Source organism: Sphaerodactylus townsendi, linkage group LG02, assembly GCF_021028975.2.
Source record: "Sphaerodactylus townsendi isolate TG3544 linkage group LG02, MPM_Stown_v2.3, whole genome shotgun sequence".
Lineage (NCBI taxonomy): Eukaryota > Metazoa > Chordata > Lepidosauria > Squamata > Sphaerodactylidae > Sphaerodactylus > Sphaerodactylus townsendi.
The window spans coordinates 25,188,820-25,202,712 of NC_059426.1; the positions used below are offsets into that span (position 1 = coordinate 25,188,820).

At 44.7% G+C, this 13,893-nt stretch overlaps 1 protein-coding gene across 1 annotated transcript in view; it reads left to right on the forward strand.

The window, feature by feature from the left end:
• TTN (titin) overlaps positions 1–13,893 on the forward strand; it is a 371,903-nt gene that overhangs the window by 272,268 nt on the left and 85,742 nt on the right. Inside the window, 13 exon segments of the mRNA XM_048484469.1 lie at positions 87–395; positions 862–1,052; positions 3,061–3,490; positions 4,745–5,053; positions 6,630–6,778; positions 6,870–6,902; positions 7,018–7,147; positions 7,238–7,537; positions 7,627–7,944; positions 8,996–9,292; positions 10,840–11,139; positions 12,297–12,611; positions 12,716–12,864. Coding sequence (XP_048340426.1) covers positions 87–395; positions 862–1,052; positions 3,061–3,490; positions 4,745–5,053; positions 6,630–6,778; positions 6,870–6,902; positions 7,018–7,147; positions 7,238–7,537; positions 7,627–7,944; positions 8,996–9,292; positions 10,840–11,139; positions 12,297–12,611; positions 12,716–12,864 — 3,230 coding nt within the window.

Sequence of the window (13,893 nt, forward strand, 5' to 3'; positions counted from 1 at the left end):
TAGCTTTTGTAACTCTGGAAATTAGGCTGTGCTACCTTATGACAGCGAATTGTTAATTGCTTCTCTACTCGTTTTCGTTTTTTCAGAGCCTCCCACGGTGACGTTACGTCTGTCTGTTAGAGGAGATACCATCAAAGTAATGTCAGGGCAGCCAGTTAACATGCCTGCAGAAGTGACAGGTCTTCCATTACCAAAGATTGATTGGTCCAAAAATGAGGTTGTTATTGATAAAACCTCAGATGCGCTTAAAATAACCAAAAAGGAAGTATCTAGAACTGAGGCAAAAACGGAACTCAGCTTTCCTGCAGCGGTTAGAAGCGACACAGGCACTTTCACAGTAACAGCTACCAATCGTCTTGGCACGGCGTACCGCAATGTTAATCTTGAAGTATATGGTGAGTGTGTGGCTTTACGAATTGCAATAGGAGGCAGAAGCGTACCGCCCAGGGAGACAAATATCCCCAGGTTGTGGCCATTTAGTCATATGAGGGGGTGGAAAATCACCCCCATACCCTTCCTCCTTCCCCCTGGGTCCATATACTGGACCATTGCTGTGTTCCGATTTGTGAGTTGGGGTGTGTTCTATAATGTGATGGTGACGTTGAGATGACCTAGTAAAAAAAAGTTGTTTTGTCATGGTGGAGGAGGGCAGCTGCCCATACGGGGGTGGGGGAGCCAGGAAACTCAGATTTTACACCAGGCTACGCTTTCCCTAGATACGCTTCTGACAGAAGGTTATTGTTTTGGTATGTCACTGCCCAGAGCCCTCTGGGGATAGGGCAGCATATTCAATTCAATAAATGAATAAATAAATGTTTTTGTTTCCATCATCACATTATGTTGAAATTGGCTTTTGTTTAGATCGTCCTTCTCCACCGAGAAACCTTGTGGTTTCGGACATCAAAGCAGAATCTTGCCAACTGACTTGGGATGCTCCACTTGATAATGGCGGCAGTGAAATTACACACTACGTTATTGAGAAACGTGATGCAAGCAGGAAGAAATCTGACTGGGAGGAAGTATCCAGCACTGTTGTTGACAGGCGATTTGGGGTACAATTTCAATGTTGTGTTTCTTCCCAGCTTAAAATGGCATATGGTCTTTCAGTGAATAATTTTTATTTAGTTATACCCCAGTTTTCTTCCCAATGGGACATGAACGCAGCTAATAATGTTATTCCCCTTACCCCTCACAATAACAACCCCATGCAGTGGGCTAGTCAGAGAGAGTGACTGACCAGAGGTCACTTTGCAAGCTTCAGTGGCAGAGAAGGGATTCAAACGTGGGTCTCTCATATCATAATCTGTCATTCTAACCACTACACCACCAATTGATAGCATTAACTCTCCAAAAGCATGCCCTGTTAGCCTCTAGCTTAGAGTACTGCACTGCACTCTACATGGGGCTGGCCTTGAAGATTGTCAGGAAGCTACAGTTGGTGAGGAGTGCTGTAGCCAGAGTGTCAAGTGGAGTGGATTATAGGAACCATACTTCTCCAATCTTCTTCTATCTGCACTGACATCCAATTTGCTTCCAGTCTCAATTCAAAGTGCTGGTGTTGACCTTAGAAAGCCTTGTGTGGCCTGTGATCAACATACCTTAAGGACTTCCTTCTCCCATATGAACCTTCTTATTGCCGCCTGAGGGAAGGAACTGCCCCCCAACATAGCAAACAACCATTAACAAGACAACCAGACATTTTGTGAGGGGGGAAAGATCATCCGTAGCCTTTTATGAATTTATTGGTTCAAGGTTAACAGAAGTGTAAGGCACCATGGGGGTCTGATCTGGGCAGCCCAAGTGCTGTCTCTTAGCAACCAAAACTTTCCTCAAGTTCACCTGCTGAGGAAAACCACAACACGTTGGAGCAATGAAGGAGAGTCCAGAAGGGCGGTGGGCCACTGCCAGAAGAGTCCCATTGCTTCTAGGGGCGCAAGCCATAGTAGCCCATGACTGGGCATCCTACCCATTGGCTTGCTACACCCCAAACCTCTTAGGGAGGTTCCATCAAAGTGTGTAGCTCACCTGCTCACCCACACCAAGAGATCACTCCCCCATGTGCAACCCACCACCTGGCTATGACAAAGTAACAAGACATGATGCAACAAAATTAAAGGGTGCTGTGTGGTTTCCGGGCTGTATGGCCGTGTTCTAGCAGCATTCTCTCCTGACGTTTCGCCTGCATCTGTGGCTGGCATCTTCAGAGGATCTGATGTTGGAAAAAGCAAGTGGAGTATATATCTGTCCAGGGTGTGTGGGGAGTGTCCAGGGTGGGTGGGGAAACCTTGTCTGTGAGTAACAAACTGCTAGAACACGGCCATACAGCCCGGAAACCACACAGCACCCAAGTGATTCCGGCCGTGAAAGCCTTCGACAATACAAAATTAAATGGAATGCGTCCAACTGCGGAGAGACTGGCCTGGGCGAGGCAGGCCCGGCCTTATAAAGGCCCACCCGGCCCTGCCCCTCTGACGTTAAGATGTGACCCCGACATCAGTCAAAAACGCCCCAAACTGCAGAGTTGGATCCAAAAGGTCAAATAAGTCCAGATATTTAAGGAAGAGTGTCTTAAAGCATTTGATAGGAAGAAAAAGGCCCCACCTGCCTTACCTGTTGTGGCAAACGCCAGCACCCAGGCTGCATCAGGTTCAGTTAGGTCCATGATTTGGTAAAGATTAACACGTTACCAAAATGAAAAGTCTGGAGTTAAATGGCATGTTAAATATTGGGGAGGTTACACATCATAAACACCAATAGACAGTATTTGAATTTCATAACGGCGTTTTGTTTGTTTTGCTCTTGTATATTCTTGATGTTTTTATGTATAGACTCAAATTTCAAAAAAACCTAACAAGTTAAACACGTGTTAAGACAATAAAATAGCAGCCTTTTTTATCTTTAACTGTCTATGAGTTCAGATTACAGTATGATAACAGATGTATTTCTGTGTTTAGTGGCTTTGGGTAGACAGTACTATGTCTAAAATCTTAGGCGCTATACAGAAGCTCAAATTTGAAACGGTTTTTTTTTAAAATTATTCATTGTTCTTTTATTTTCCAGGTCTATAAACTTAATACAAACGGCGAATATCAATTTAGAGTTAGGGCTGTGAACAAATATGGAACAAGTGACGAGTGTCTTTCAGAGAAAGTGGTCATCAAGGATCCATACGGCCTTCCTGGACCACCTGGAAAACCAAAGGTTACGGATCGCACTAGGTCATCCATGCTCGTAACATGGACCCCTCCCCTGGACAATGGCGGTGCTGCAATTTCCGGCTATTGGCTGGAGAAGAAAGAAGAAGGAGGTGTCTATTGGTCACGTGTCAACAGAGCTCCAGTAACAAAACCAGCAGTGAAAGGACTGGAATTCACTGTACTACGCTTGATTGAAGGTGTTCGATACCAGTTCAGAGCTATGGCTATAAATATTGCTGGAATCGGTCCTCCCAGTGAACCATCGGACCTTGTTGAAGCAGCAGATCCCGTCTGTAAGTATATAAAGTTTATGGATGTTAACCAATAAAAAATTCAAGAAGTAGGATCTGTCCCTTTCTCAGGCATATGGTTGAGGCAGCTATGTTTTCACCACTCAGCTGGTCATGTCCCTTTTATTTCCTTTTTCTGAGTTTTGAATTTCTGTTCCTGTTAGATGTTTTATGATTTATTATATTTAAGGTGTTGGGACTAGCCACCATCTGAGATTTTAACTGTAATATAGTTTATGTTTTTTATTGGTTGTGGTGAGCTTTCCGGGCTGTGTGGCCATGGTCTGGTAGATCTTGCTCCTAATATTTTGCTTGCATCTGTGGCTGGCATCTTCAGAGATGTATCACAGAGAAAAGTCTGTTTCACACTACAGTAGGATCTTGTCTACCAGATCTACCAGACCACGGCTACACAGCTTGGAAAACCCACCACAACCAGTTGAATCCAGCCGTGAAATGTTGGAAGCCGCCCTGAGCCCGTGAGGGGAAGAGTGGCATAGAAGCCTAATGAAATAAATAAACAGATCAATCAACCAAGCCTCCTTCCAGGACTGATTTCAGCAGAAGCTCAACATTTGAGCTTGAATATTAATTTGTATCATAGAAGTAAATATTTTCTAAATCTACAGCAAGTCTTCTTTCCCCTGTGGTATATTGGTGACAATATAAAACACATGTGTGGCCGAATTGTCAAGGGAAGGGAAGATTAGATCAGTTCAATTTTTAGACGACTTGGCAGGAAGTCCAGTTTTTTAGCCAGACTTGGCCAGAAGTCCAGTTTTTTTAGACTTGGCCGGAAGTCCAGTTTTTTAGCCAATCCTTATTGACTTCCTTTTTGCAATACTGTAGGGGCATTTTATACCTAAATTTTTATCACTGTTCCAATCTTTGCATTTTTATCCATTGTACTGCAATTTAGGTGTAGGGATTTTAAACATAAGTCATAGGAAAAAAATTTATATAAATTATTTAATTCCTGCGAACATCCCCTCAGTCAGCAATATTGACTATATATTTTGTACTATGTACTATCTTTGATTCGTGATTCATTATTGCTGAATTGTGTATTTCTGTTATTGCTGTTCTTGTCGATGACCGTAAATAAATGATTTGGATTTGGATAAAACACATGCTTCTCAATTTTCCATTCGCTTCAGTGCAAAAAGCACCTGGATTCATTGGAATGCCTATGGGATGTTGTAATGGGATTGTGAGGGCATAATACCAAGGCTAAAATATTGTACATTCATTCACTAGTTCCTCCTGGAGCACCGTCATGCCCCGATGTCACAGACAGGACCAAGTCAACGATCTCTCTCGCATGGAAACCTCCACAAAAAGATGGCGGTAGTCCTATTAAAGGATACATTGTTGAAATGCAAGAAGAAGGTAGTTCAGATTGGAAGAGCGTGAATGAACCAGACAAGCTGTTCCCTACCTGCGAATGCGTCGTGCCTAACCTAAAAGAACTCAGGAAATACAGGTTTAGAGTAAAGGCTGTCAACGCTGCAGGGGAATCCGAGCCAAGCCTTGCAACTTCAGAAGTCCCGTGCAAGGAAGTTCAAGGTGAGGATTCTTGGAATTAAAATGGATACCTTTAACATTCTTTTCAGTAGAATACGCATGCACGATCAATGGGTGTGGGGGGAAAAGAGGACTCCCAGCATTTTGTTAGCCTCATTCATCACTCTGATGGCATAATTTTCACAATAAGTAGGTAGAGCCAGAGTACTAGATAATTTTACACAAATTCCAGAAGGAACTGTCAGCATCTGGTATCTTTGAGCACACCGCAAAGTGCTAAGTCTGTACACTCACTATTCTAGAGGGAAATTAAATTGTTTATACCGTTTAATTGATTTATTAACTCTTGCGTTTTGTGGCCTCTAGCCTGGAGGAACTTAAAACCAGACCCTTTGATTCTGTTCCGCCAGTCAGCAGCTTCCACTGCATGCTGTCAGGACTTGGTTTTGAAATCGTGAATTGAAGATCTGCCTTTTTCCTGCCTCTCAATTTTTTAAAAAATATTTTGCAAATAAGTTTTGCAGTCTGGCCTAATAAGGATTGCGTGCACGCTGTTAAGGTGCCACTGGGTTGGTCCTACTAAAACATACTACATATATTGTGTTCTTGCTTTTTTTGGCTTTTACTTTTGAACTCATGCTGCTGTAAACATCTAGCAGCCCAAACCAGAGGGTGCTGTGGCCAGAGACGGTGCCACTGTTACACTGCCTCCAAAAGGTTTCAGGTGGCGTAGGAAGGTATCACAAACATGAAAAATCCCAGTCACCTGAAAAGCGCTCATAGGGCAAAATGGATGTACTCCACACTTTTGTACAGTGTAAATCGGTAGCTGTGGAGGAGGGCGTTCCTGGGCCAGAACCCCAGTGAAAGCTGACTAAAATCAGTTCCACTTCCAGGAACACCCCTACCCAGTCATGCTGGCATCCTCCATTAAGCCGACATGGCTCTGGGGAAGGTAACTTTTTCCAGGTCAGATGCTGCATAGGTGCTACTTACACTGCTGGGATAGGCAAGCATGTCGGCATTGACGTGTGCCATTTCCAGGACACACTTTGCCTCCCCACTCCAGATTGGGATGTAAGTCTGTACAAACAGGATCATGACCAGAGTTGGAAAGCCGAGGCTAGTGATACAGAGGGCCTTTCCCCACTCTTTTCCATCCCCCCTATGCCGCGCACTGCTCTCTACGCAGGGTCATCAAAAGGCGCCCTTAAGAAGAGCGCCTGGGATGCCGCGTGCTGAGGGGGCGCGACAGCGGCAGCATCGGGGCGGCTGTGCTGTCGCCGCCCCTGTCATGGGGAGTGCCGGGGGACCCCGCGCTACTCTCCTCAAGTAGCGCGGGGCTTAAGGTAAGTGGGGAAAGGCCCAGAGGCAGTCTTAGAACTCTAGAAGAAAGGGAAACTTTAGCAACACTGAGAAAAACATGTTTGTCCAACAAAACTGTAAAGAGATTGAGTCTTGCTTGTGAATTACTTCTCTTCTTCTGTGTCAGATTTATGGTGGGAATAGGTTGATTCTATTGAGATACCCTTGTCTGTCTCCATGAAAACAGTACAGAGTTTAGAGGGATGATATGGTAAACTGGATTAATTTTTATTATATTATTTATGCCTTTCAGAGGAGCCAGAAATCTTTTTAGATATTGGAGCACAAGACTTCCTATCTTGCCGTTCTGGCACAACCATCAGAATTCCAGCAGTTATTAAGGGCCGCCCCGTTCCCAAAACAAGTTGGGAGTTTGAAGGTGAAGGCAAGAAAGTCCTAAAGGTCAGTATAGCAACAATTGTCTATTTGAAATTTCTTAACTAACTTCAATTACATTTCTCTTATTTTTACCTTTTCCCCCCTTTATTTGAAGGATGAAGTTCATAACGTACCAGAAGATGCTACGGTAATCAACAGCTTATGTTTTACTTCATTTGTTTGAGGACTGCCATCTTTCTGAGGCAGAAGAGGGGCTTATTTCATTTATATTTGAATACATTTTTTGTATTTTCTGTATGCAGGTGGAATCCACTGACACTACTTCAGTAGTTACTATCCCTGTATGTAACAGAGGCCACTCTGGGAAATACAGTATTACAGCAAAGAACAAAGCAGGGCAGAAAACTGTAAATGTCCGAGTGAATGTCCTTGGTAAGATAAGTTAATCTTGAAGCACTTCCTTCCACTAACATAACGGTGTTAACTTCGCTGTGTAATAACCATTCCATGTTGTTTGAACAGATGTTCCCGGACCACCAAAGGACCTGAAAGTAAGCGATATATCACGATGCAGCTGTAAACTTGCATGGAAAAGCCCAGACAATGATGGTGGAGACAGAATCAAGAACTACATCATTGAGAAAAGAACAGTTGAAGGAAAGGCGTGGACCAAAGTTAATCCAAACTGTGGTGGTACATCTACTGTCATTCCTGACCTCATAGCGGGACAGCAGTATTTCTTCCGTGTACGAGCAGAAAATCGCTTTGGCGTTGGACCGCCCGCAGATACAATTCAGAGGACAACGGCGAGGGATCCAATCCGTGAGTTAAATCAAAATAAAAGACTTGAGTTGACTGATGATGCTATTAGTGTTCAGTTATACTTATTCTACTTCACTTATTTGTTCCAGATCCTCCTGATCCACCTACCAAGCTCAAGATAGGTATTGTGACTAAGAACACAGTAAGCTTGACATGGAAACCTCCCAAGAATGACGGTGGTGCTCCTGTGACACATTATAACATTGAATGCCTCAGTTGGGATCGTACCGGTGAAGGAAAAGAATCCTGGCGACAGTGCAATAGACGTGATGTGGAAGAAACAAAGTTTACAGTAGAAGACCTCAAAGAAGGTGGAGAATATGAATTCAGAGTCAAAGCAGTAAATGAAGCAGGACCCAGCAGACCATCAGCTACTGTTGGGCCAATCATTGTCAAAGATCAGACATGTAAGTACTGAAAATATTGTGGGTTGGATCCAGCAATCTGCCATCCAAAGGCATGGGTGGTCATGGATCTTCCTCACTTTCCCTTTTCCCCTGCAACCACCTCTGGCCCCAGGAAAATTGATTCTCAGGGTCATGGAGTAATAGCACAAGCTGGTGGGCTGTGCAGAGGTGGGGGAAAGGGGCTAAATTGCCCTTCCAGCCTCTATCATCAGCAGAACTGCCTCTTCTGTCAACAGGACTCCAGTGATGGAAGAGGCAAGAGGAAGCAATTCTGCCTGCTCCTCCTCACACTAGTGGCGTAGCGCCAATGGGGCCAGAGGGGGGTGTGACACCCCGAGTGCACGCCTCAGTGGGGACATGGAGGTGGCATTCCAGGGCAGAGCGGGGGCAGGTGGCACCGCAGCAGGGACGCAGGGTGCGCGCATGCCCTGGTCACAGTTCCCCCTTGCTCCGCCCCTGCCTCACACACATACTGCAGCCCACCAGCCCTATGTACATCCGTGTGGGCCCCATGACCCTGGGATTCCACTTTCCCTGAGTCAGAAAGCTTTATTTCACACAAAGAACTGGTTTCCATGTTCATACAGGAGTAACTTGATCAATGAACAAGTGCTCTGAGAAATTAGCTGTGTGGGAATGTACAAAAGACTTACAGTCTTAAGGGAAAGCCAAATGACTAGTTGAGCTGTGTGGCAGAATCTGACACCGAACAATGCTGTATATTTGTTAGGCTTGTTCTGTTTTTAAGCTGTTCCTACATCAGTCACTTTTACTGTAAGCTAGAAAGGAACTAGATTCACACACTGTTGTCATCCTTACAGTCTAAAACTGCAGCTGTTTTTCAGTGCTAACTTCCAAAGCAAAGGACAGAGGGGTTTCATCACAGAGATGCCAAATGCTAGAATGGAGCCCTGTACACAAAACATATCAGTGTGTGGAGCATACGAAGATAGAGGGGGAGGGGGAACATTTCTGCATACAGTTCAAGACATGTGGATGTTTATCAGCTTTGTAGTGGTACAGTAATTTTTGCTTTTCCAAAAATATGTAGGTCCTCCAGCCATTGAACTCAAAGAGTTTATGGAGGTCGAAGAAGGAACAGATGTTAACATTGTAGCCAAGATAAAGGGTGTGCCCTTCCCGACGCTGACATGGCATAAAGCTTCTCCAAAGAAACCTGATGACAAATTGCCAGTGCTGTATGATCAGCATGTCAACAAGATTGTGAGTGAAGACTCTTGCACTTTGCTGATACAGCAGTCTCGCAGAAAGGATACAGGCTTGTTCACGATAACGGCTGTCAATAATTTTGGAGCAGATTCCAAGGAGATGCGGTTGAATGTCCTGGGTAAGTACTAGCAGCTCTTAGCCTTGGCAACTAGTTTTTTTAATATATTAGATCATTCCATATTTTTATTTCAATTCATATGGAAATATGAATGCAGCAGTGGCATAGTGGTTAAGAGCAGGTGCATTCTAATCTGGAGGAACCGGGTTTGATTCCCCGCTCTGCCACTTCAGCTGTGGAGGCTTGTCTGGGGAATTCAGCTTAGCCTGTGCACTCCCACACACGCCAGCTAGGTGATCTTGGGCTAATCACAGCTTTTCGGAGCTCTCTCAGCCCCACCCACCTCACAGGGTGTTTGTTGTGAGGGAGGGGAAGGGCAAGGAGATTGTAAGCCCCTTTGAGTCTTCTACAGGAGAGAAAGGGGGGTATAAATCCAAACTCCTCCTCTTCCTCTTCCTCTTCTTCTTCTTCTTCTTCTTCTTCTTCATAAGAACATAAGAACATAAGAACAAGCCAGCTGGATCAGACCAAAGTCCATCTAGTCCAGCTCTCTGCTACTCGCAGTGGCCCACCAGGTGCTTTTGGGAGCTCACATGTAGGATGTGAACGCAATGGCCTTCTGCGGCTGTTGCTCCCGATCACCTGGTCTGCTAAGGCATTTGCAATCTCAGATCAAGGAGGATCAAGATTGGTAGCCATAAATCGACTTCTCCTCCATAAATCTGTCCAAGCCCCTTTTAAAGCTATCCAGGTTAGTGGCCATCACCACCTCCTGTGGCAGCATATTCCAAACACCAATCACATGTTGCATGAAGAAGTGTTTCCTTTTATTAGTCCTAATTCTTCCCCCCAGCATTTTCAATGGATGCCCCCTGGTTCTAGTATTGTGAGAAAGAGAGAAAAATTTCTCTCTGTCAACATTTTCTACCCCATGCATAATTTTGTAGACTTCAATCATATCCCCCCTCAGCCGCCTCCTCTCCAAACTAAAGAGTCCCAAAACGGCTTTCGCAGCCTCCTCCTCATAGGGAAGGTGCTCCAGTCCCCTCAATCCTCATCCTTGCGGTGTTTTGCCCTTCTCTGCACTTCTTTTCTATCTCCCTCTTAATATCCTTTTTTGAGTGATGCGGGCGGCCAGAACTGGACATGCCAGTACTCCAAGATGCGGATTAGCACCACTGCTTTATATAAGGTGCATGACAATCTTTGCAGTTTTATTATCAATTCCTTTTCTAATGATCCCCAGCATAGAGTTTGCCTTTTTTACAGCTGCCATGCATTGAGTTGACATTCCCATGGAACTATCAACTAAGACGCCTAAATCCCTTTCCTGGTCTGTGACGGATAGCACTGACCCCTGTAGCGTGTATGTGAAGTTTGGATTTTTTGCCCCTATGTGCATCACTTTACATTTTGCTACATTGAACTGCATTTGCCATTTCTGGGCCCACTCACCTAATTTATCAAGGTCCGCTTGGAGCTCTTCGCAATCCTTTGTGGTTCTCACCACCCTACATAATTTGGTATCATCTGCAAACTTGGCCACCACGCTACCCACCCCTACTTCCTCTTCTTCTTCTTCATATTTTGTAACATATATTTTTCAGGTCGCCCCGGACCACCAGAAGGGCCCATTAAATTTGAATCCATTTCAGCTGATCAGATGACGTTATCTTGGCTCCCTCCTAAAGATGATGGTGGCTCTAAGATAACCAATTATGTTATTGAAAAACGGGAAGCAAACAGAAGGTCCTGGGTCCATGTTACCAATGAACCAAAGGAATGCATCTTCACTGTACCCAAACTGCTGGAAGGCCATGAATACATCTTCCGCATTATGGCTCAGAATAAATATGGCACTGGAGATCCTCTTGACAGCGAACCTGAAACAGCAAGAAATCTTTTCAGTGCGTATATAATTCTTTTTTAATGTTAGCTGCTCTGGCGGGGGGGTGGGGCAGTCAACAGGGACTGCAGGTGCAAGTTGAAATTAAAACTTTAATCTAAATTTCTGTACAGCTAAAATGTCTCTAGTAATTTATGCAGGGTTTCTATAAGCGAAGCCTCTGTTCACCTGTTTTTCAGTCATCTTTATGAGACAAATACTCTTAATTTTAGCTAATGTCTCCATTGATCTATTTGTACATTATTTGGATAGTTTTTACGTGGACACTCTGTGTGCCTGCCCTTTTCACTGAAGAGTAAGATATTATCTAAATTAGAGGCCAGTCGTGCCTTTTTGTGCAGAGAACTAGCCCAGTTCCACTGCTGGGACAGCAACAACCATTGCCACGTGACAAAAGTTGGCCTACAGTGCAGGAGTGCTACAAAAGGGTTTTTCAAGCTACAAAATGACTTAGCACAGGATGATAAAAAAAACTGCACCAAGAAAGGGGTGCAGCGTGGAACAGGGAAGGCTTCACAGAGGCAAGCAGTACAGAGACAAAAAACCCTGTCCTACTTATTTCACATAAGGCACTGCTGTAGCTGTTGTGGCACAATACTGTGACTGCACCACAAAATCTGCACCGAAGCATGGCAGGGACTTTAGGGCTAAGATTTCCCGCATTTACTCTGCTGCTGCTCAAGCTACTCTCCTCCCCAAGTATGCATCGGGGTCCCCGGCACTCCCACTACAGAGGCGATGCGCATAACACAGCCAGCCCCGACGCTGCCGCTGTCGCGCCCCCTCGGCGTGCGTCATTCCTGGCGCTCCTCAAAACTTTGGTTGAGGTAAGTGGGGAAACGACCTAGGATGCAGGTTAAAAATTGTACCGAAAGACTGGCAGAGACATTTCTAAGGGTGCTTTCACATACGCTGAATCGTGCACTCCCAATCCACTTCCCATTCACTTTGCGGCGGCATTCTACTGTGTGAAATGGGAAGATCCGCTTGCAAACAGTTGCTGAAGTGCCCTGGAAAATAGATTGAAAGTGCATTATTCTGCATGCGTGAAGGTGTCCTCAGAGAATGCACACTAGAGCAGGATGGCTTAGACAAACAAACAACAGGAAACGTAGCTTTCAGTGGTTTGCCTTACACTTTTATGTACCTTCTTCCTAGCTGTTCCTGGTATTTGTGACAAGCCAACAATCAGCAGCGTCTTGCATGACTCAATGACCGTCAACTGGGAGGAACCAGAATATGATGGAGGCTCACCTGTAACTGGTTATTGGCTGGAGCGCAAGGAGACCACTGCAAAGAGGTGGACAAGGGTTAATCGGGATCCCATTAAACCAATGACATTGGGAGTTTCTTACAAAGTGCCTGGCCTAATCGAAGGTTCAGATTATCAGTTCCGTGTGTACGCTATTAACGCCGCTGGTGTCGGCCCACCCAGCATGCCATCTGATCCTATAATTGCTAGAGATCCTATTGGTAAATACTTCAGATTTTTTGTTTTTTAAGAAATTGAAAGCATCCAAGTAAAAAAGGAAACAACATGCTTATGTCTAAATGATGTTGTGGTGATGTTTTTTCAGCTCCTCCTGGCCCTCCAATTCCAAAAGTTACAGATTGGACAAAATCATCTGTCGATCTAGAATGGATTCCACCAACAAAAGATGGTGGTTCTAAAGTCACTGGTTACATTGTTGAATATAAAGAGGAGGGGAAAGAAGAATGGGAGAAGGTAGGTGAAACGGAGCCTTTTTAAAAATTTGACACCATGCTGGCAGGGGATGATGGGAATTGTAGTTCATGAACATCTGGAGAGCCGCAGGTTGCAGACCCTGGAATTAGACGAATCAATAAATAAAAAATAAAATAAATAAAAAATAAAAAGCCAAGTACTAGTCCCCAGATTCATTCATAAAGTGAATGTGTATTTACTCTTTTTTACAAAATTATGTATGTACATACAGACAGGAAGTATGTGTATTCACTTTATTATGTGAACAAACCTATAGTGGCTACGCAACTACTTTGATCCCATAAAATTAGCTTCATGAAAGTCAAGAAGAAGAAGAAGAGTTTGGATTTATATCCCCCCCTTTCTCTCCTATAAGGAGACTCAAAGGGGCTGTGAGGTGGGTGGGGCTGAAATAGCTCTGAAAGAACTGTTACTAGGCCAAGGTCACCCAGCTGGCATGTGTTGGAGTGCATAAGCTAATCTGGTTCACCTGATAAGCCTTCACAGCTCAAGTGACAGAGTGGGGTTCTCCAGATTAGAGTGCACCTGCTCTTAACTACTACACCACGCTGGCAGATTCACCTCTCATATTTTGTTTGTTATTTTGGCGACTCTCATTCACTTTCACATTACCTTTTTTCCCCTTCAAGTCATGGCTTACATGGCAGCCCTGTCGGGTTTTCAAGGCAAGAGATATTCAGAAGTCTTTTGCCATTGCCTACCTCTGCATCACAGCCCTGGTATTTTTTTGGAGGTTTCCAATTCAAATACTTGCCAAGGTTGAGACTGAGGCCCTCTCCGCACTGCAAATTGTGAGCGGGTTGCAGCTGAGATTAACGAACCTGGCATGGTCCTGGACCGTTTGCATGGCTGGCTGTCCTGTGGACCGCAAGTGCATCAGCCAGGGCGCACGCCTTTGCACGGAGGCTCACCTTTCGTTTTTAAACCTACCTTCCACCAATTCGCAGCTATGCAGACAGGCAGACATGCTCCCCCAGAGCCTTGCTGAAGCCAGAAGTGCCTGCATGG